This window comes from Chlamydotis macqueenii, chromosome 1 (assembly GCF_036417535.1).
Source record: "Chlamydotis macqueenii isolate bChlMac1 chromosome 1, bChlMac1.mat, whole genome shotgun sequence".
Lineage (NCBI taxonomy): Eukaryota > Metazoa > Chordata > Aves > Otidiformes > Otididae > Chlamydotis > Chlamydotis macqueenii.
The window spans coordinates 141,558,201-141,579,586 of NC_141556.1; the positions used below are offsets into that span (position 1 = coordinate 141,558,201).

General features: G+C 39.8%; 1 protein-coding gene across 3 annotated transcripts in view; it reads left to right on the top strand.

Annotated features, from left to right (window-relative positions):
* The window catches only part of LOC104483054 (arylsulfatase D), a 22,883-nt gene continuing 1,497 nt past the window's right edge, over positions 1–21,386 (top strand). The window contains exons 1-11 of one of the 3 annotated variants that reach the window (XM_086768452.1): positions 33–100; positions 3,673–3,738; positions 6,913–7,062; positions 8,334–8,455; positions 9,423–9,545; positions 11,049–11,472; positions 12,386–12,522; positions 12,733–12,867; positions 14,749–14,911; positions 15,578–15,699; positions 16,224–17,559. In XM_086768452.1, the coding sequence (XP_086624578.1) occupies positions 96–100; positions 3,673–3,738; positions 6,913–7,062; positions 8,334–8,455; positions 9,423–9,545; positions 11,049–11,472; positions 12,386–12,522; positions 12,733–12,867; positions 14,749–14,911; positions 15,578–15,699; positions 16,224–16,594 (1,818 nt within the window). In that variant the 5' untranslated portion in view covers positions 33–95 and the 3' untranslated portion in view covers positions 16,595–17,559. Of the gene's footprint in view, positions 101–3,672; positions 3,739–6,912; positions 7,063–8,333; positions 8,456–9,422; positions 9,546–11,048; positions 11,473–12,385; positions 12,523–12,732; positions 12,868–14,748; positions 14,912–15,577; positions 15,700–16,223; positions 17,560–21,386 lie in introns of those variants that run through there. The other 2 variants (XM_086768461.1, XM_086768471.1) reach the window with 2 other exon arrangements.

Consider the following 21,386-nt stretch of genomic DNA (forward strand, 5'->3'; position numbering starts at 1 on the left):
CCGTGCTTTTGAAAATTCCTCCTTAGAAGCAAAGATCAGAAAGCCTGAGACAGAGAGGAATGTGAGAACAAAGCTCCTGCAGTGAGTGTGCGAGTATGGAGTAAGTAAAATATCAGATTTTTTATTTTAAAAATTATATATATTAATTTATTTTTTTAAATCACTTCTGATTTTCCCTCAGAGAGGATTTTTTCCTCCCTCTCTTACACAAAGCTGAGAGTGAAGCGGAGAGTGAATTTGCTTTCGCTGGCCCCAGAGCCCCAGTACCCGGGGGGCTGCGCTGCTGGTGGGGCCCAGGGCGGGAGCGGGCACCAGGCTGGCACTGTCCCAGGCAGCGTCCAGCCTGGTTCCTGCGAGGTGCTTTTGGGAAACTGTGCTGAAACCGTGAACTTTGCCCCGCAGAGCTGTGCAGTCCTCAGATGGTGGCCTCCCTCTGCTCTTGCTCACGTCTTCATCTGCCAATATCTGGCTGAGAGGGCAGCCCCGCCTCTGCTTTTATTATTCTTATTGCTAGAGTTACTGCTGCTTTACAATGGCCTACAGAAAGCATAATTTGCCTCCAGATTTCTTCTGTGTGATCTGTTTCTCTAGCAGCCATGCTCCAAGTTGCTGCTGTTTTTACCTCATTTGCCTGCCCCGTTTCTGTCTCCCAATTTTCCACCCTTGTGCGTTGCTCCTGTAAGGAAAGCTGCATGTTCCTAGCTGTTTGAAGCCAGAAGGCACAATTAGATCATTTAGACTGGGGAGTGCTAATCATGATATGAAAATGCTCTAGCTAATTTAAAGCCTAGGGCCAGACCATCTCTTTCTGCTGTTGCTCTGAAGGCAGGGTGCTGCTGTACAGAAGCAAGGTCGGAACAGGGTAGCCATAATAAACTAAAAAATGTGAGTTGCTTGCCATGAGAGTTTTAGTTACTGACAACACTAAGTGGTAAAACAATGCTATTACCACGGTAACAGATAACAACTATTGACATTATCTGGGTCAGTAAGAACTGTATCTCCCACAGTCAGCACTGTTGCAGTTCATTCCCTGAGAGATTCCCTTTCTTGCAAGCACATCCCTTTTTTTTGTGGTTGAGGAACAGCACCTGTTTCTGGCTCAAAGCTGCAGGCATTAAGCAAGTGACTGTGTTCGCACCAGCTGGGAGCTTTTTCTTCCTTGTGTTACTCCTTCCCCATTTGTTGCCTCTTCCTTCCTGAATGTCTGGATGCCTAGAAGCTATGGGAGAGAAGGCAGAAAGGGACAACAAGGTGGAACAGCATGTTGCATATGGTATGTTGCACGTGTTTCTCCCAGATCTATGGAAGTTAGCTGAAGTTAGAATTTTAAATTACATTCTAATATACTGTTGAATGTGATTAACCTGTTGTGTGGTTTTTGTTTATAGAAGGCAGAAAGTGAGTGTTTATTTTTGGCTAATAGCTAAGCAGCAACATATTTCCAGATGCTACTTGAAAATGTTTGTCCTAATACTTATAATTTCCTTTTATATTTAAATAAGTGATAAAGGGTTTGGGGTTTTGTTTTGTTTTGTTTGGGTTTTTTTTGCATCAGTGTCTAAATAATTTCTTTCAGCATCTGGAGTTAGACAAAGAAAACAAGAAAGCAAATTATTTTGCTACAGACTTCTAGCTTAACTGACAAGAGCTTATTCCAATTTTTTCTGTTGGAGTTGTATCTCTCAATGTTTTTAAGAATGTGAAGATCTTTTCAATTTTGGTGGATTCCCAGAGTGAGTGGTGGCGCTGCCAGTGTTCTGGAGGAGAGGGTGAAACGTGAGATATGCCTGGACTTCAATAAACGTTTTGACCTTGGGCAGATATTTTTTTGAAGTGAAGGTTTGGGGTTTTTTGGGTTGGTTTTTTTTTTTTTCCTCTGTAGGACTTCAAGAACGATAGACTCTAATCGGGAAATATATTCAACAAGTGAGATATTTGGAGGATGGGGGAACTGCCTGGAGCCAAGCTGCAGTGGGGGAAGAAGGGACTCCTTTTCTAGCAGTTTCAGGACTGCAGCTTTCTTTTGGTAAAGCAGAGCTGAAAAACACCCAAGGTCTGTGCAAGGCAGATGGCTAGAAACAGCTGTATAACGCTACTTGGAGTTGTTACAAATGCATTTGAGTTAGGTCCAACTAACCAAGCAAAAGCTTCTTTTCCTAAATCTCTTCAAGACTCTATTGAGGCAGCTGCAGGCTTTGTGGCTTCTGTGCCAGGTAGAGTGAATTGTATTTTAAGTCAATTAAGCCTTTGTTAATGGCTGACGAATTTGGAGAAAGAAGCAGTAGGGCAGTGTAGTGTGTAGTATCAGCTGCAGAAGACAGTGAGTTTTGGATAAGGTTTACAGACAATTACAGTGCTTTAACTAAGGGGAGTATGTCCACACAAAGTTGTGCTGGCCAGTTCCTGCTGTTCATGGCTCTGCAAGATTTGGCCTCATTTTGCAGAAATGTTTAGACAGAATTATTATAGAATCCTGTGACTTTTTTTTATGTGGAGGTACCAGGCTGCATAACTGATGCCATGTACTTCTGGTTGTAAATGAAGTAAGAACTTTTTTTTTAGTTAATAATGACACTTGAGAACTCTTCAGTTGAAATAAAGTACTAACAGCAGTGATAAATTGCAAGACCATACTTGCTATCAGCTTGAAAATAACCGGCTCTGTTAGACTTTGGGAAATCTACAATTGCCTCCAGTGAGTCTTTGTCTGGGGAGACTTCTGTTGAGAATAACTTAGTATCATCACATATATTCAGTCTCCTTTGTCTGTGCAAAGACTAATCAATCTGTAGAATTAGTGTTTTAAGATTACTTTGGGATTATATGAACCAGAATTTGTATAGTGGAGAGGGTTATTAGTGTGAGAATTAAAAGCAATCTTGAAATAAAAAAAGACTGGTTTGGTGAGAAGCAGCTTCTTCAAGCCAAAGGCCATTTTCTTCAGGCTATTTGAACTCTTTAGATAAGAGTCTTAAAACCAGCTTTAATTGAGCTCCTTTAGGCAGCTTAGAAAAAGATGTCTGATGAAGTGGCTGCTGGGGAATATACTATGGGGTCTGTATCAGATTATTGCGCTGATCATGTTTACTGTGAACTGTTAATTTTCAGCTGACGGACCTAACGTTATGGGGAGTCCCTTAACTTTTGTTTCTTTACAATACTTTTCTTTCTTCCACTTAAGGTACAGAATCATCATTATATTGCACTCTACTAGGAAACATGACTGAATAATAAATCCCTTTCCTTGCAGAAAATGCATGCTCTATTTGTCTGACTTCACCTTCCAAATACTGGCTCTGTCTCAGCAGAATTGATGATCTTTCTAAAACCTGTGTTTTCTTCCCATGAATTTGTGCACTAATTTATGTTTTACTGTCTTGTTCTTCATTGAGCTCTTTTTCTCTCAAAATAAAACATCTTTTCCCACTCATGAATCATTTTTATATGGTTTTCTGCCCCCTTTCCAGTTCTCAAACTTCACTTTGAAAATAGTCTGCTTTTGGTCAGTACACAGTTTGATCCTGTCACTACTCATGTCTTTGAAGTAAAATAATCTTGTTAGTCCCTCTTTTGTAAAGAGATATAAGGATTGATTGAGTTCTGTTTTCCTCCAGCATCACACTGCTGTGCTCAATTTGTTGCTTACTATAAGCTTAACTTAACTTTCAGGATCGCTGCCTACCAGGAGATGATTGCACCACTACCTTGCACAGCCATTGCTGTTGTTCTATTCAGGTGAACAGATTTCTAGCACCTCCCTGCATGTATTTGCTTCTATTCTCAGAATTAAAATTGCATTATTTGAATTGACTGACTTTTTTTTCCCCGAGCAACCCTGGGCTCAAATGAATCGCTTTTCATAATGCTTTGTTTGCCTTAAGTCTTTGTTATTCCCTTCCTTACCCCCATGTGAGAATTTCAACTCCACTTAAAATCATGTCATCATTGTTCTCTTCCCCCCTCCTTTTATTTTTTTTTTTTATTTTCTACCTTCCTTTGAGCCCCACAGTGCTCTAAAAGTGTCTCTTCATTTGTACAGCCCCTTAGAGAAGTAGCCTAAAGAGCCTAAAGCTCTTACACAGATATAACTTCTCTGTGAAATCTTGTAGGAGGAGCAGATATCTTGAACAGAAGGATGCTATAATCTCATAATGCTGTAATTCTCTAGATATGTGCAGTATACCCATATATAAGGCGATATAGCAGTATCACCTTAGAAAACAATTCTAAGGCAAGTACAGGCACCAAATTTTATAGTTCAGTAGGTTTTTTTTTCAACATCTGATTGCCTGTGCCAGCAGTTTCTAACCTGTCCTCAGAAGATCATTGTCAATAAAGCTATGGGAGCTCAACTATGGTATAAAACCATATTAAGTCTTGTAAATAAAAACTACATAAATAGTGGCTTTTCTTTTCCTGATGTTTTGCACTCCCTTGATTCATTATGCAGATGTTGTAAAATCGCTTAGCAATACCAGCTGCCAAATGATTTTTAGGACCATCTTAACTACATACTTATTGAATGCCTTCATATCTTTAAACAATCATAGAATCATAGAATGGTTAGGGTTGGAAGGGGCCTTCAAAGGTCATCTAGTCCAACCCCCCTGCAAGGAGCAGGGACATCCCTGACTAGATCAGATTGCTCAGAGCCTCATCCAGCCTGGCCTTGAATATTTCCAGGGATGGGGCATCCACCACCTTTCTGGGCAACCTGTTCCAGTGTTCTATAACTCGCATCGTAAAAATTTTTTTCCTAATTTCCAATCTAAATCTACCCCCCTCTATTTTAAAACCATTACCCCTCGTCCTATTGCAACAGGCCCTACTAAACAGCCTTTCCCCATCTTTCTTGTAGGCCCCCTTGAGGTACTGGAAGACCGCTATCAGGTCTCCCCGGAGCCTCCTCTTCTCCAGGCTGAACAGCCCCAACTCTCTCAGCCTGTCCTCATAAGAGAGGTGCTCCAGCCCTTTTATCATCTTCGTGGCCCTCCTCTGGACCTTCTCCAACTGGTCCATGTCCTTCTTATGTGGGGGCTCCAGAACTGGACACAGTACTCCAAGTGGGGTCTCACCAGGAATGAGATCTGTCTCCCAAATGGGAGCCTTTAACGTTGTCATTTCTGGAAATAGATGTCTAGGTAATTCTGAAAAGGTTTTTATATATACATATGTATGTATATGCATGTTCTACTTTCTTTCAATCTCATTGCTTTCAAGATTTATTGGTGTTTAGTAACTAAACATTCTTGCACTCTTCCTCTATGTATTGCTGGAAGATTATCACTTTGAGCTCTAAGCATGGTTATTTTATAATGTACAGTAATGTCACAAACAACTTAGGATGTGGACTCGGAACTATAAGAAGTAGGTGATGGAATCTGTCCTTGACCTTGTCTTAATCACAAGCAGGATTACCACAGGGATCAGTAAATATTCAGCACTTAAGACCAAGAGAAAACGAAGTGCTAGGATGGGGCTGCAGATATCAGTATAAGCAAATTTCATCATTTACACTTTGTTCATTCCTTTTTTAATGTAACAGAAAGAGATGGGAGCACTACTGTTGTCCCCAGCTTGGAAAGAAGAATGCTTGAGTGACTGAAACGGGTTGTTGGGGGCTGCTTATTTCCAGGGTCCTTCAGATACCTTTCCCTGAAGCTCTAATTTAATATATTAGTGCTCTGAAAGGATTCTTTATACCACTACAATGCCCTGTAACTCCTCAAGAGATAAAACAATGGCAAATAGAAAATTCTCCTTTGCTTTAAATGAGTAATCCAAGTACAGAGATGGAAAGTGCCCACAGCACTTCTAAAGCAAGGTTTCACCACAACTCTGTAAATCACTGATGTAACTTAGTAGTAGAAAGTACAAAAAAAAACCTAGCTGGAACTTTGCTCTTGCATTATTAAATCCACATAGCTACTGGTTACTTATTTACAGCTAGGAGTTCACAGTCATGTTTACAGAAAGTCCTGTGTGTTGTGCTTCCCTGTTAGAGGTGATGGTTGCTTGTTCGTTCAAAACCATGTTTTTAAACACAAGATCTTCACAGCAAAACTGCAAATCCTGTAATGATTTTCAGGAACTTTCTCAGTCTGTGCTAGAGAGTTGCTGCTGCCCTATGACCTGGAAAATTAGTACATGTTGCTGTAATAAATTTGTCCAAGTGAAAAATCAAACCAGGATTAGATTTTAAAGACTATTGATCAGCAATACTCAATTGGAGGAACACATAGCTTCAAATGTTGTAGATATATTTATGTAAAAAGTATGGTATGTATGTGTAAAAATGTAAACTGTATTTTCTGCATATATTAAATATTGTCGATGTTGGTATGGGGCCTGGTTGGCATCTTAGAATGGCAGTGGAGGAGATGGCTTCAAGTTCAAGAATTCTTGAGTTGTAGGGAAGCTTTAGTTAAGGTTTTTCCACTTCCCTTCCAAATACAATCAAAACTGCTTCGGTCACTGGAGACAAAATATTCAGAAAATGCCAGAATGACTTTTGAACATAACCTGAATTTTTGTAGAATTTATGAACTTAGCAACACCAATTTTTCTCAGCTCTTTGAAGTTTTTGATACATGTTGAAATCTATTCAACTAATTCAAGATTAAAATTCCTGGGCCAAATGAATAAGATGACAGCCTTCACTTATGTCCTTTCTTCTTGGGCTGTAGAAAGGCTACTGCAGCCTCTCTGACTAGAGCGATCTAGACCGTAGAGATGGAAGAAAAGAAACCAGTAAAACTCTGTCCTTCTCCTTCCACCTGAAAGTGGAGCTGGGAAACCAAGTTTCCCACTATTTTGTGTCTCATGCTTCAGATCTGCTGCCGGAGGGCTCCCATCACTTTCCGACACTTACAAGTCGTATATGTAAAAAGTTATTCTGTTGTGTTTCAGGAGGTACCTCCTAACGGCACTGACTTCATGTTTATTCTGGAACACGATTGGCTTGAGTGCAGCTGTGGGCTCTAAACCAAATATACTTCTGTTTCTGGCTGATGATCTTGGCATTGGAGATGTAGGTTGTTATGGGAACAATACCATAAGGTAAAATATCTCTTAGTACAATATAGTTAACACTACTGAACACCTATCCTGGACAATTAAGACTAATTATAAAATAAGAAATGTTCTTAAATTCTTAATCCAAGGCTTTAGTAATTGTGTATTTAAGTACTTGTATATATGCACGTAGGATTGGCGCATAAGTAAACAATGTGTAGAGAAAGGAAAAAAAAATTCATTTAGTTTTTTGAAGTTCTATCTGGGAATTCCTCCTGCCCCCTCCTCCATGTGCTAACTCTTCAGCCACTAGTCTTAATATTACAGTTACTGTTTCTCTCATTCTCATGCATGATTTTCTTCATTCCTTTGCATGTACAGTTAAGCCTTACGCTGTCTACCCAGTGCTTTTCCAGAATCCCTCATTCATTTGCTTGCCATCTTGTCCAAAACACTCTGATCCAGACTCATGTGGACTGACTCACATAATTTATTATGTGATTATGTGCCTTCGAAACTAGTGATTACATGCCTTCAAAACTAAAACGGCAAAGCAGAACTGAATTGGCATTGGGAGTACATCTTACAAGCCTCAACTCGTGTCCTCCAAGTGGAGCACAGACATTTTGTTGGCATGCTCTGGGTGCCTCTCCCTCACATGATGTTTGTGGGCTTACGCAGAGAAGTCGGAATGTGCATGTGGAACTTGGTTGTCCTCCTCTGCTGGTGGGCAAGACAGGGGGGAGGCCTCTTTCAGTCTTTATGATGTTGTAATCCATTCTTCTGGGAGAGCTATGTTCTCATACAAGTGTAACTATGTAAAGATATCACTGTATCATGAAATAAATAGCACATGTTAAAAATGTGGAACAGAAAGTCTTGGTTTCAAGAGCTCCAGACACCCTGGGAGATTCTCTGGCTCAGTCAACTCTGAAATGTGCTGGCAAAAGTGGAAGTATTGGAACAGAAAAGTTGGAAGTACTGGAATGGAAAAATATCACCCTTTCTTAAATAGGTCTTTTCATTTCAGTTTTATTTTCAAACTAAAAAGTACCAACAATGTCTAGGTATCATTTCAGTGTTGCCAAATGCACTCTATGGCTGTATCCCGGGAATGGATTCTCCAATGGCTACAATGCACTTCACCTGCTGTATCAAACTTGGTACTATATCAGTCCTGGACTATGTAAAGAAGATATTTTTCATTATTTTTTAATTTTAAGAAACTGTTCAAAAGCTCTAGTACTTCTTGGCAATTTATTAAAATAGGTTTAAGATTACCTTGCTTCTATTCAACTTGAAACTGTTTTTTTTAGGACCCCTAACATTGATGGCCTGGCAAGAGAAGGAGTGAAACTTACTCAGCACATTGCCACAGCTCCACTTTGCACTCCGAGCAGAGCAGCTTTCCTCACTGGCAGATACCCCATTAGATCAGGTTGGGCCCATTTTGAATTACAGATTTCTGTGTGTGGTGCTGAGGTGCTGCAATAGTCAATAAGTATTGGAATAGGAAAATTCAGCTATTTCCTCAACCTGAGATAGAAGATGCAATGCTAGAGGCTCTAACTTTCTATAAGTAACTTCTGAATGGGAACTACTGGCTCACCAGCTGACAGATCTTTAGCCTGACTTTATAGGATGTGGGAGCTCTATATGATGAAAATAGGGAAGTATGGAGAAATGCAAACAGCAGTAATATCTGTCATTTCCTTACTGCAACATGGCCTAGGCCAAACTGATGGAATTCCTTTTGATGGTGATCGTTACGGGTAAGGGATTGAAACAGGGCTTCCTAAGAGAAATGGGTGAGTTCATTGCCGACAAAGTGCAAAAAGTTGCAGAACTCCAATGAAAAATTGAGCGTTGCATCCACTCCCCACCTACGTAAGGTGCATTATGGAGGACTTCATAGATATCCAACTCTCTCTAGGTGCTATATAGGAAAATTAGATGCCTCCTTTGAGAGCTAAGTGCAAAATCAGTGTGTGTTGGGTGAACCATATCTCAGTCTAACCATATCTAACATGATAAAACATCCCTCTGAGGTAGGGAAATGCAACTGTTATCTCTTGTCTTAGGTGAAGAGCAGAGAGACTAAATTATCACACTTACTCAGAAAGGCAGAAAATAAAACCTATTATATATTGTCAACAGTGATTTATTTCAGTTTGATGGTAAAACTGGTGCCAAGCAGCATTTGTTTTGAAATATAACTCTTTGACTACCTGAAGTACTTAGACGCACTGCTGTGACTGCCTACAAGATATGCTCAGTTTTACATCTTGTGCGGAACTCTGCTGGCTTCAGGTTGAGCTCCTGACGCGGAGGTTGGCAGGAGCAGCCCAGCCTCCGCTGGCAGAGAGTGAAAGGCCCGCAGGAGTGACTGGAGCTGTTTCTGTCAGGGATGGCATCCAGCAACAAGTACCGTGCGCTGCAGTGGAACGCTGGGTCAGGAGGGCTCCCTGCTAATGAAACCACTTTTGCCAGGCTGCTGCAGCAACAAGGCTATACCACTGGACTGATAGGTAAGGGGAAATATTTTAGCATGACCTTGGAGAATGAACTAGTTACATGAAGGGAATTTAGGGATTGTATTCACCTAAAATGGCCAGTTAGTCACAGATACAAATCTTCTCCAAAAGGTTGAGGGGGGAAAAACCCTCTTACTTGCAAGACTGAAAATGCTGCAGTCTAAAGAGTTTTAAGATGATGCTAGTGCCTGTACAGGGCACTTGAAACAGGAAGAATTAAAAACTGTCTCATTATTATAATGGATGAGTATTTATTTTACTTGGCCTAAGACTTTTTCAAAGGTTGATCCTTTGTGAGAGTTTTGTTAATGCAGAATTTTTTCCAAACTAAAACAGTGGCTTTAATTGTTTCATCTGGCTTGAGGCAAGAGGCAGAGAAACAAAAGAGGATAGGGAAAGAAAGGAACAAAGTCTGTACCCACAGAAGGGAAGATGAAGTAAAAATGTCTCACAGACAGGGTTGTGAGGTCCCAAAGAGGCAGGATACGGTGGCTGTTTCCTCAGATGAAGCCAAAATGCAAATGTATCAGGGAAATACTGCCCCAGTGCATCTTCCTGTCTGTGACTTTGGTCAGGCCTCAGTAGTTTCAAGATTCATCATTCTTTTGCCAAATATCTCTAAAATCAACTGGCAAAGTCTCTCTTTTCCTTTCCATTTATTTCTATTACTGTCAAGTAACAGGCACTCCCACAAGGAATCCCATCACATAAATGGGTAGGTAGGGTAAGCACTGTGTCCCTTAAAGCCAGGGGGTTTGGGGCCAGCTGTGCCAAATCCACTGTCATCTCCAAGTGCTGGAAACAGATGTGGTTGCATTGAATCATGAGCTAATGAACTGTTGTCTTCCTGGCTGAGCCTGTAATTGCTTGGCAATTGCATAACCCAGCAAACCTCAGGGTCATTTGATCCAGCACATTTTCTCAGCAGACAACAGCTTCTGTCTACTTGCTCTATTTTGGGCAGGGGTAGAGTGAAAGGATGATTTATAGCCTTTTCTCCTTTTCATATGGAGTTGGGACATACCTGAGAAGTAATTTCCTGAGTCTGGTGATCAAGATACCTGTTAACATTGACCAAAAGTTTACTGGATCTTCCAGTAAATTTGTAAGATTATGTTAAAATGAAGTTGCAAGCAAACAATTGAAAGTTAGGAAGGGAATACACTAAAGCAGCCAGCGAGTTAGAGTACCTTAATTCCCTGATCCTCATTGAAAGGTAATGAAATCCCATCCTTATGTTACACATAGTTAAGCATCTTGCAAATTTCTCGGTTTATCTCATGTCCATTTGGGGATCCCCTGTTGTGGTATGACTTTCACCTGATCAGGTACTGGATTCACCCAGCATCCTTGAGCATGAGGAGAATGCATAGATACTCTGTTGAAAAACAGATTGACTCACCTAATTCCCAAATAGATGCTAACAATGCTACCTTGGGCTTCTTTAGAGTTGTCTACCTTAATGTTCTAATTTCTTTCATGCTTTAAAACCTTCAGGAAAGTGGCATCAAGGTGTAAACTGTGACTCCTTCAATGATCATTGCCATCATCCTCTCAATCATGGGTTTGACTACTTTTATGGTATGCCTTTCACACTTCTAAACAACTGTCAAGAAAACAAACCTCCCGAGCTGGATGTAGCCCTTCAAGCTAAGCTTTGGCTTTACAGTCAGATGATTACCCTTGCTGTGCTCACTCTCATTGCTGGAAGACTGACTGGTTTGATTTCCATCCGCTGGAAGATAATCACCTGTTTTACTTTGGTGGGTGGCCTTTTCTTCATTTCTTGGTACTCCAGTTACGGCTTTGTGCAGTATTGGAACTGTATCCTCATGAGGAACCATGAAGTCACTGAGCAGCCGATGAGATTAGAGAGGACTGCTTCCCTCATGCTGAAGGAGGCAGTGTCATTTATCAAAAGGTAAATTATTATCTGTAGTTCTCTTTAAAGGGGCCAAGGTGTTCTCGGCAGTTGAAATAGAGTATTTTTTTTCTCCAGTAACTATAGCTATATCATAATAACTGCTCTGAAACTCATATCCAAGTTCTTTATTTAGAAGCCAAAGGCCCCTTAAAATTTAATTGCAACTATCTCACATTTGAAGCTAAAGTAAATTAGATGGGTTTTAACCAAATTATATATGACCATCTCACTGTGCTTTGTAATCTGTAATTACTATATTTGCTCCAAGATTAACCAGCTAATTTTTACACTTCACTCTACAAGCCTCATTTGTGCTCTTTTTCATAAACCCTGCAAAACACCTAGATAAAATGTGTGTGATGCACAAAATTATTTCATATGAAAATCTCAAAACACTTTAAATCTATTTTTATAGATTGAGAAGGAAGGCAAGTAAGATTATTCATTTTCTAGATTCAAGTTCTGCCTGCACAGCCTCCTATAATTTTGTGCATCAGGTGTATTTCTGAAGAAAAGGGTAAATAATGATTCTTTTCTTAAAGTTTGTGAAAACAAATATACTGAAAATTGTAAATGACCATCCTAGAAAAGCCACATGAATATTAAAGTAAATATGAAACTATCCAGCTGCATTTAATTAAAAATACATCAGAGTTAGGCATCTGATTCATTTAAGCACTGTGCAAATGCTATGCCTGTTTACACAGTGGAATTTGAAACGAATGTGTTTGAAAAGGATCTTTCTTGCCCGCATTTCATGCAAGAAGAAAACTGTCAACTGTGATCAATGAGGATACATTAAATGTGGGTACAATCTAGACCCAATATATGCGTCTGCATGAATGAATATGAAACCTTTCAAAATATACCAAACAACAAAAATTATTTTTAATTTTTGTTTGTTTTTAAGAAACAGGCATGGACCATTCCTCCTCTTTGTTTCCTTTTTGCATGTTCACACCCCCCTCTTTACCACAGCAAAATTTATTGGGAAGAGCAATCATGGTTTATATGGTGACAACGTGGAAGAAATGGACTGGATGGTGGGTAAGTATTCTGCACGAAGGATTTGTTTCAGACACATACACCAGTGTATTTTAAAGCAGGAAAGGTAATAAGGCCAAAATACAGAAATCTAAACTATTAAAAACTTTTTATAGGGCACTGCAAAAGATTACTATTGAAATATTTTAAGTGTGACTTGATCTTTCTAATTGGTTAATAGAAACCTTACTGTCTGTCTGTTTTAAATTTAAGGCAAAATTCTGGATTCACTTGACAAAGAAGGTTTGAAAAATCATACATTCACATACTTTGCCTCTGATCATGGAGGACACTTGGAGGCTCAGGATGAATCTGGCCAGCTAGGTGGCTGGAATGGTATTTATAAAGGTAAGAAAACCACTATGACTTTACCTGAAGCTAAGAATCAGAAACACAAAGAACTTGCCTGGCTGAAGCTATTGAGGCTGGAATGAGTTGCATTTTTAGCTTGAAATACAGGTAACAGAGAGATACTTGAATCTTGAAGTCATCTTTTCTTTCAGTAAAATGCAGGCATTATTACACATCTCCTTGACAAAAGTATTGTGTACCTTGATACCTGCAAATTATTTGGAGTTCTCAAATAAAAGGTGCTGGAAAAAAACATGATAGTTCCTTGTATTGAATTCTCCCTCTCTCACTGAGGTGTGTTTTTTTTTCCCCCTCTCTCCAAAATAGGACTGTTTCCCGATTTGCTTGTTTCTTTTTCTCGTGTTTCAGAAATCATTGCTACCCAGCTAATCAATACAGACTAGAGTAAGGGCACTTTGTGTCATGACTTGGAGCAACAATTTATTCCCCATATAGTTTTGTATTCCACCCAAAATCAGTGATTCGCATAAAATCCAAATGGCCTTGGTGCTCTAAAAGGATCTCATTCTTTACTTCTCGCTTGTCCCTTTCTGCTGTGAATCGTTCTTCAACGTGCTGAGCAGTGCAGTGACTTTTTTCAAGGCAAAAGAATATGCATTCATTGCATTTTTCTCCCACTACCCCACCAGCCCTGTGTCATCGGCTCACTTCATCCCACGACCTGTCATCAACATGTGACAATATGTGTAGGGGCTTAGACTCTGTTTTCACCAGTGAACCATCTAGCTCCTCCCCAAACTTTTGATGTTCTTACTTTATTTAAACAGGTTTCTTCCATTACAAAATCTTCTTGGGCTGCTCCCCAGGGCACAGCAGAGGTCAGAAACATGGCATTTTGGGTCCCATAAGGTGGATGCTCTGCTGCTGAGCAATGCAGAGGATGAAGAGACTAACTGAAAGCCCTTTCCTTTCATAGGGGCCAGCAACTCTCTTCATCCTCCATCTCACTCCCTGCTTTTGCTTGGGAAAGTGCTTCTCTTTGTGGATGATAAGACTAATTCATAAACCTGATGGGATCTAACAAAGATAATGTTTTTTCCGTATTGAATATATGAATTAAAACAGGTTTTTGCTTTGGGAGTTAGGTAAATATTGTCTTCATACACCCAGAATCAGGATGCTTTATTAGGTTAGTTTCTGTTAGTAGCAAGTTGAGAAAATGTTTTCCTGCTATTTGAAGTATAGCATATATGGTACAATTTCATAAGCTCAATTTTTTTTCTTCTGAGTTAAGAGATGTTTCATTAAGCATTGGGAGAGTCAGGACCAAATCTGAATTTAAAAAAAAAGAAAGAAATGTGTAAGGCGTATGGAAACATAAGTGTTAAGGATACATATTTTGAAGGGAATCCTTGGCTATAAAGAGAAGACCTTTTTTAGCTGTTTGTCAAAATAGGATACTAATAGTAAGTCTTGTGTAAGTTTAAAGAGAATATCAAGTATTTCTTCAGCCTTGTGAGTTCTTCCAGTTTCCATTTCCTCTTTTCTTTTGCTGGCAAGCTCTTATGTAACACAGGTGAATACAGGCAACCTATGAAATGGAGGATAACAGAAGGCTGAAGCTGTTCTATTGTTGCTGAACATAGAATTTTCAAAGGTAGATTTATTATTCCTACCCTCATCTGTGGTCAAAGTTAAAATAGAGATTGCCTCCCCCTATCTTTCTGGGTTTGGATGAGTTATATGTCACGTTTTGAGGCCTTCTAAAGTATGTGAAGTCCAATGTAAATGAAGAGTGAAATCTGCTGGATAAGCAATGTATTACTGCATCTTTTTCTGTACATTCAAATGCAACAAGCCAATGAAGAGGTTTGTGTCTGCCTCTGAACTGCCATGTGTTGATTCATTTCACTGCAGGTGGAAAAGGCATGGGAGGCTGGGAAGGAGGGATCCGTGTGCCAGGAGTATTTAGGTGGCCGGGAGTGTTACCTGCAGGCACAGTTATTGATGAACCTACAAGCCTAATAGATATTTATCCCACGGTTGTTCATCTGGCTGGAGGAATATTGCCACAGGACAGGTATGGAGATTTTTTTCGACTGGAGAGGCTGATAGCAGAGCTAACTGCTAAAAATTGACTACGTTTCTTATCATCTTTGGAGATGCCACAAATGTTGCTTAGCCTCAAGCCTGGTCTCACATTTTCAACTAGTGAGCAAACTCCCATGTATGCCCACAGATGTGCTCATGGCCAGAGGAGCTGTTTCTGCCAAAGACTGAGTGCTAGTTTCAAACCCAGGTTCAGCCTCATTCAGGAAAGAATTGGTGACTTGAATTGTTTTGGTACTAGCTGACTTGATTTATGGATACTTACAAATATCTCCTGAAGTCATTAAACCCATCATTGCTCAAGAGATTTCTTTAAACTCCTTTGAAAATTGCTAAAAGTGAACAATTATTAGATTGGTATTGATTTCCTGAATAAATTACTTTCTTCCACTAGAAGCTCTAAATATTGTTTACGTATTGCTAAATGGAATGAGTTGACTTACCTATTTAAAAAAAAAAAAAAATTATCTAGAGATTTAAATATTGGTTTGGCAGTCTGCTGGCTGCTGTAAATCTGTGACCAAATTATTCTATATGCTGTCTCAAGCACTGGTGCAGCCAACGCAAGAGCAGTGATGAGTATGCAGTTCACTGTCTGATTTGCCCTGTCTGAATACATTTCTCCCCATTATGTTAGGGTGATTGATGGACAAAACTTGATGCCTTTACTACAAGGAAGAGCTCAAAAATCAGAGCATGAGTTCCTCTTTCACTATTGTGGGTCCTACTTGCATGCAGTGCGGTGGCACCAAAAGGACAGTAAGTATAAATGTTTGTTCCATGGTAACTGCAAAATCCTGAGTTTTTTCCTCTTGATAGCCATCTTGCTAACTGATAAATTTATTCCATGGTAGGTAGATATCAGTAATGATCTCTGAGATTCTTGAAATTGTTGTGCACGATTTAACAGTGATTCTGGCTAGCTGGGTGTCTTACAGCAGAGAAATATTTGTAAGTAACAAACCTATAGGAAGTGGGGTTGGGAAGACAGTCTATCTACTACTACACTGGAAATTTAACGTGTCTTTCTTCGTATTTGTCATATTTTCCATCTTCAAAGTCACTGCTGCTGCAGAGACTTTGATTTGTGGCTTTCTTCATATTTGTTATGTTTTCCATCTTCAAAGTCACTACTCCACACAGAGAATCTGATTTGTGGTGATGGGGGTGCCAGCGTGTTTGAGAAGAGGTCTCCTTAGTAAATAGCAGTGCTCCTATTTGAAGGCACTTTCTATTTTCCTCTATTGTCTTGTAGCTTTGCCATAAGATTTCTTTCCTGCCAGGTGGAGCCATCTGGAAGGCTCATTATGTGACCCCTGTCTTTCATCCACCTGGGGCTGGGGCTTGTTATGGAAAAGGAATTTGCCCATGTTTTGGGGAAGGTGTGACACATCATGACCCTCCGCTGCTGTTTGATCTCTCACGAGACCCTTCTGAAGCCAAACCTCTGTCGGCTGACACCGAGCCCCTCTTTGACACTGTAATAAAGCAGATTGGAAGAGCTGTAGAAGAGCATCGCAGGACACTGACTCCAGTCCCAGAGCAGCTCTCTTTGTACAACCTCATGTGGAAGCCATGGTTGCAGCCATGCTGCGGAACATTCCCATTCTGTTGGTGTGATAAGGAAGGTGACAGCACACAAAGTTTAGAATAGAATCAAATCATTAAGGTTGGAAAAGACCTCTAAGATTATGAAGTCCAACCATCAACACCATTTGTGAGATGGACGTCTACTAACATGTCCTCTGCTGACAAAGCTTTCAGAAAATAACTGTGTCCTTTCTCTGGGAAGAGAAGTGCATGCAAATAAAGAAAACCAAATGTTGATCAGATATTTTCCCCTTCATTCTTCACCACTAGCCAAAGGTCTAAGAAAGTACTGTCTGATGTGATAAAAGGCTTGAATGAATACTGGTTTGCAGATTTGCATGTAAGAGCTGTAGAGGTGTATATCTAAATTCTGCCTAATTTATGACTGCACAAGGAAGATGATTGGAGAACTCTGCAGAGAATCTGGTGTATGGTGTTGAGCAAGCAGTAGTAAAAAATACTAGACTTACGCAGAGCTCTAGGTGCTCAGTTGTGCCTCTATAGTCCATAAATTGTGATCGTACTCTATCCAAACAGAGTAGTTTGTGTCATTATTGCTTCTTGTACTTCTCTGTTATCTCTGCAGTAATATTGTTGAGATGTTGAGCAACACCTGGGACAGAGTGAATCTGATCTAGTGAGGGATTTTCTTCAAGTTGTGAATAGCTTTTTGAACAGATCTGCAGCTTTAGATGGGTAGCAATAACATATATAACAAATAGTGCAGAGTACAGAATGTTGAAGTCCAGTATAATTCTGCAACAGTTAGAAGAGGGAGAAAAGCATTTTTCTTTTCAGAAAGAGGTTCTGGAGGATACTAATTTAGCAAACAGCAATTTTATTGAATATAAGATGCCAATAAAAAAAATGTTTTGGATTAATAGCTTGCGCTGTTTCAATGTCAGTTCCAAAAAAAACAAAAAGGTTCATTTGAGAGTCATATTGCAATAATGCTCAAAAATATTTGGTAGCAGTATACATAGGTTTACAATCTACAACTTGTAAAAATAGGTCTTGACAATACTAGTTTTTTTTTTTTTAAAAAAAAACAACAAAAAACCAACACAAAACCACCCTCCAAAAAACCCAAACAAACAACAAAAAGTCTTGCAGTGGTGTGACCCTAGCCAGGCCTTCTAAGGAGACATAAGTTTACAGTGAAATTGCAGAGATTTTAGGTCTTTTAATTGTATTAATTATTACAGGACTTCATCCACTCCTGTAAAAACTCAAAGTTTATTGTAAACTGCTGCTAGAACTCTAAAGAACTGGGGGACTGACCTGAGTAAATGGAAACAGATTATTATAGTTTCTGTTGTTGTTGTTGTGTCCCCTCTCCACAAGGAATACCCCTGCAAATGTTTTGCTTGCTAGGCCAGTTGATTAATGATTTTATTTTTATCTTCATTGTTTTTTCATAAGTGTGACATAAAAGCAACTTTACAAATTTCTGTTTGTGTCATTTAAATATTTATGTTCTTCACTACTATGAATGCCAGTGTTTTCTTTTAGTACTTAGAGGTGTGCAAAAAGCCAGACAGGAAGTGGCACCATAAAGCACAAAATAACTCAAAAAATTAAGTTTTACTGGCAAAGAATTTGCCTGTATGCAGCAGTGAGTAAACAGCAGCTTCCTGTGCTCAAGCACAGTGAAAAAACAGTTAGCTGAAGGGGAGGAAATACTGCAGGGCTCAAAATGCAGAGATAAAAATAATCTCCTTTCTACCTCATTGTTACAAAGATTTTTTTTTTTTTTTAAAAAGTCATGGTTTAAAGCTTAGTTCTATTGAAGACAATAGGTAGTCACAGCTGTTACCTCTATATTAGGTCACTAGGGTAGTGGTGAGGAACAGGATGGGTCTGTGCTAGCAGAATAATGTCTCTTCTGCCTCCAGATAGTTTTGTTATCAGAGAAAATTTACAGATATGGGGGTTTTGAGTGGGGTTGGGTTGGGGTTTTTTTGTTTAGTAGTTTTCTTAATACATGCCAGGAGCAGCATGGACACATCTTCAGTAGTGATCACGTGGTGAGAAAAATGTAAACTGTCTAGAAAGGCTGACAGGAAAGTTTAATCATTTGGACCAAAGATAGACGAAAATTAATACTTATGTTATTGGCAACACTTAAAGATCCATCTTTCCCAAAGCATGATGCAATTTTTGAGAAATACAACTTTTTCAAGAAACACTTTTTCGAGAAAAATCTTTGCATCAGACGCATTACAAGATGTTAAGTAATCATACAAACTAAGTAATATAGTCAAATAGATATGAGTAAAAAAATTGAAAACTTGTATCTTATAAAAATAACTTAATACAGTCCTAAGTGCAAGGAGGTCAACAAGTTAAAAACTGCCTCCAACCATGATTAAGCCTGATGAGTATTATACACATCTAATAGTTTAAGCTGCTTCATCTTTCCCCCTCACTAACTCCTACTGACTTCTCTAGAACACTAACAAATTCAGCATTCACTGTATTCAAGTAACTCAGAGAACTGAAACGTCAACAAACAAATAGATGAGAGCTCTTCTAAGTAATTGCTTCAGACCTTTTGAAGGGTACAGTGTATGAAGGGTAGAGTTAAGTTCTGAAGGAAATAGGGAGGTGGAATACTAAACTTTCAGTTCTTGGGAGTGGGGGAAGAAAGTGCCTTTAATATCTTCAGCACAGGTAAGTCTACCTTTCCTGAAAATGCAACAAAGAAGAAAAGACAACATGACAGAAGAAAAGGGGGAGAACAAGCCAGTCCTGTTATGCTACCTGGAAGGCTGGAAAAGTACAGTGGGAGAAACAAAACCCCGGGGCCTCTGAGTGCTTTATAGCGTCTATAGCAGGCTTTATACAAATCTGCAAGGAATAAACTGGATAGGGAATCTAGCAAAGGCAGTAGCCATGTTGTTCCAGTATTTCAAGAATAAGGACTTTGTACTCTGCCTGCAATTCGTGTGAAACCCGCACAGCAGTTACAGTTTGTTGGCGGGGATCCCGGGTGGCTTCTGTGCCAGAGACGGGGGCGGGGGGGTTGGGGGGGAGGGGGGGAAGGGAGAGTAAAAGGAAAAGGAGCGAGTCCCAGCCCCCTTCCTCCCACACACGTCCGAGAGGATCAGGACTGCTCAGCACGCCAAAGAGGAAGAGGTATTTCAGAGCAAGAAGAAATGTTGAGATGAGGGTTTGTTTTCCACATTGTTAAAAGAGATTGGCCCTTTTTATTAGTCTTGATCATTTATTGTGGTGTACAATTGTGTGGCTTACAGAGGGAATTAGTATCTGATTTTTTTTTTCTTGTATTCCTGTAAGTAACTCTGCTGATTTCTAGAGGCTGATGTTAGATTTATGGATTAAGGGGTTTTTTTTGGTTTTTTTTTTTGTTTTCATTTAGCAGCTAAGGAAACTGGACAAACCCTAGGGTTCAGTACTGGGTTCATGACACTCCTAGTGATGTCAGTGAGAGCTCTGCTTTCAGAAGGAATCATCCCATAAAAGAAAATGCACATTCAAATTGTTGCATTTTGTTTTTTTTTAAACAAGTTTGGTATTTCTTCTCATCCTTTAACGTTAGTGTTCCTAAAATAGTTTGCAAGTAAATCATGAAGTGCTGATTTTAATTATGCCACTGCCAGTGGTATTAAGACCCAAATATCTTTAAATACCACCACTGCACCTACCTGGTTCAAAATTCACAGCTTTCCTGAGGAGCTGTACAAAGTCTCTGTCTAAATACCAGTGTGCCTGCCAGCAGCAGCAGCTGGCTGTGCTGCATGAGCCTGTGAGAAGAAAGTGGAAGATAGCAGAGCTGTTGTACCAGCTTGGAAAGCTTACCAATGCCCATGGGGAAATCAAGGGATTTCTTAGGTGTCCAGATCTGTCTGGTTCCTGCACTCCACTGCAGCTCTCAAGGGCTGTGATAATCCTCAGCTACTCAGTGTAGGCTGAGAACATTTTCATCGCAATAGCTTTGGCTTAATCATCCATCCTGAGCCCTATAAACGCAATGCTGCCTTCCATTCGCTGAGAAGGCAGAGCTCTGCCTTCATTGTTAAGGCACCTTAAAGAAGTTCCCATTATTGATAAGGACCAGAGCCATTGCTAGTTCTTCCTTCTCACAGGTTCGTGCCTTTGTGCACTTGCCTGATCCTCACCTCAGCTCTGTCCTATGGGGCCATAGTTCATTGGGGCTTTGGGGGAACTGCTCCCAGGCTGTGATTCTGAGGTACTGCTACCATACATATAAAAGATTTGAGCTCCTACTAGTGAGTCCTTTGCTTCATATTAATACAGCCTGTTTTTTAAAGCGTGACATTAGGCTTCTGGCATCTGCATTCACAGCAAGGTCCTGCTTCAAACAGCCAATGCTGTTGGGTCAGAGGGATCTAGCAGCTTTCCCACTAATCTCTGATTCTGCTAGTGGGCAGGGAGGATGAACTCTCGGTACTGCCTTTCAGGATCTTGCCAATAGAGAGCAAGAAGTGTCATCGATTCTATGGAAAATTCCACATTAATAGAGGCCAAGTTGTTTTTTTTCTCATTTCCTGTATTGTCTCAGCCGTAGCCAAACCTTCAACCCAATCTAGTTGAAGGTGTCACTGCTCCCGGGGGGTTGGACAAGATGACCTTTGAAGGTCCCTTCCAACCCTAACCATTCTATGACTCTAAGTACCTAGATGTTACTCAGAAAAATCACCAATGGACCTCAGGTTCTGACTCTTCTTATACTATTTTCTTGGTCAGAATAACATTATCTGCATTTTTTTTTTTAATCTTATGACTCATTCTTTGAAATGCATAGGGCAGGATTATACTCTGCTCTGGCCAGTTTAATATTCCTCAGACATTCAAGGTAACTGTAACACTCA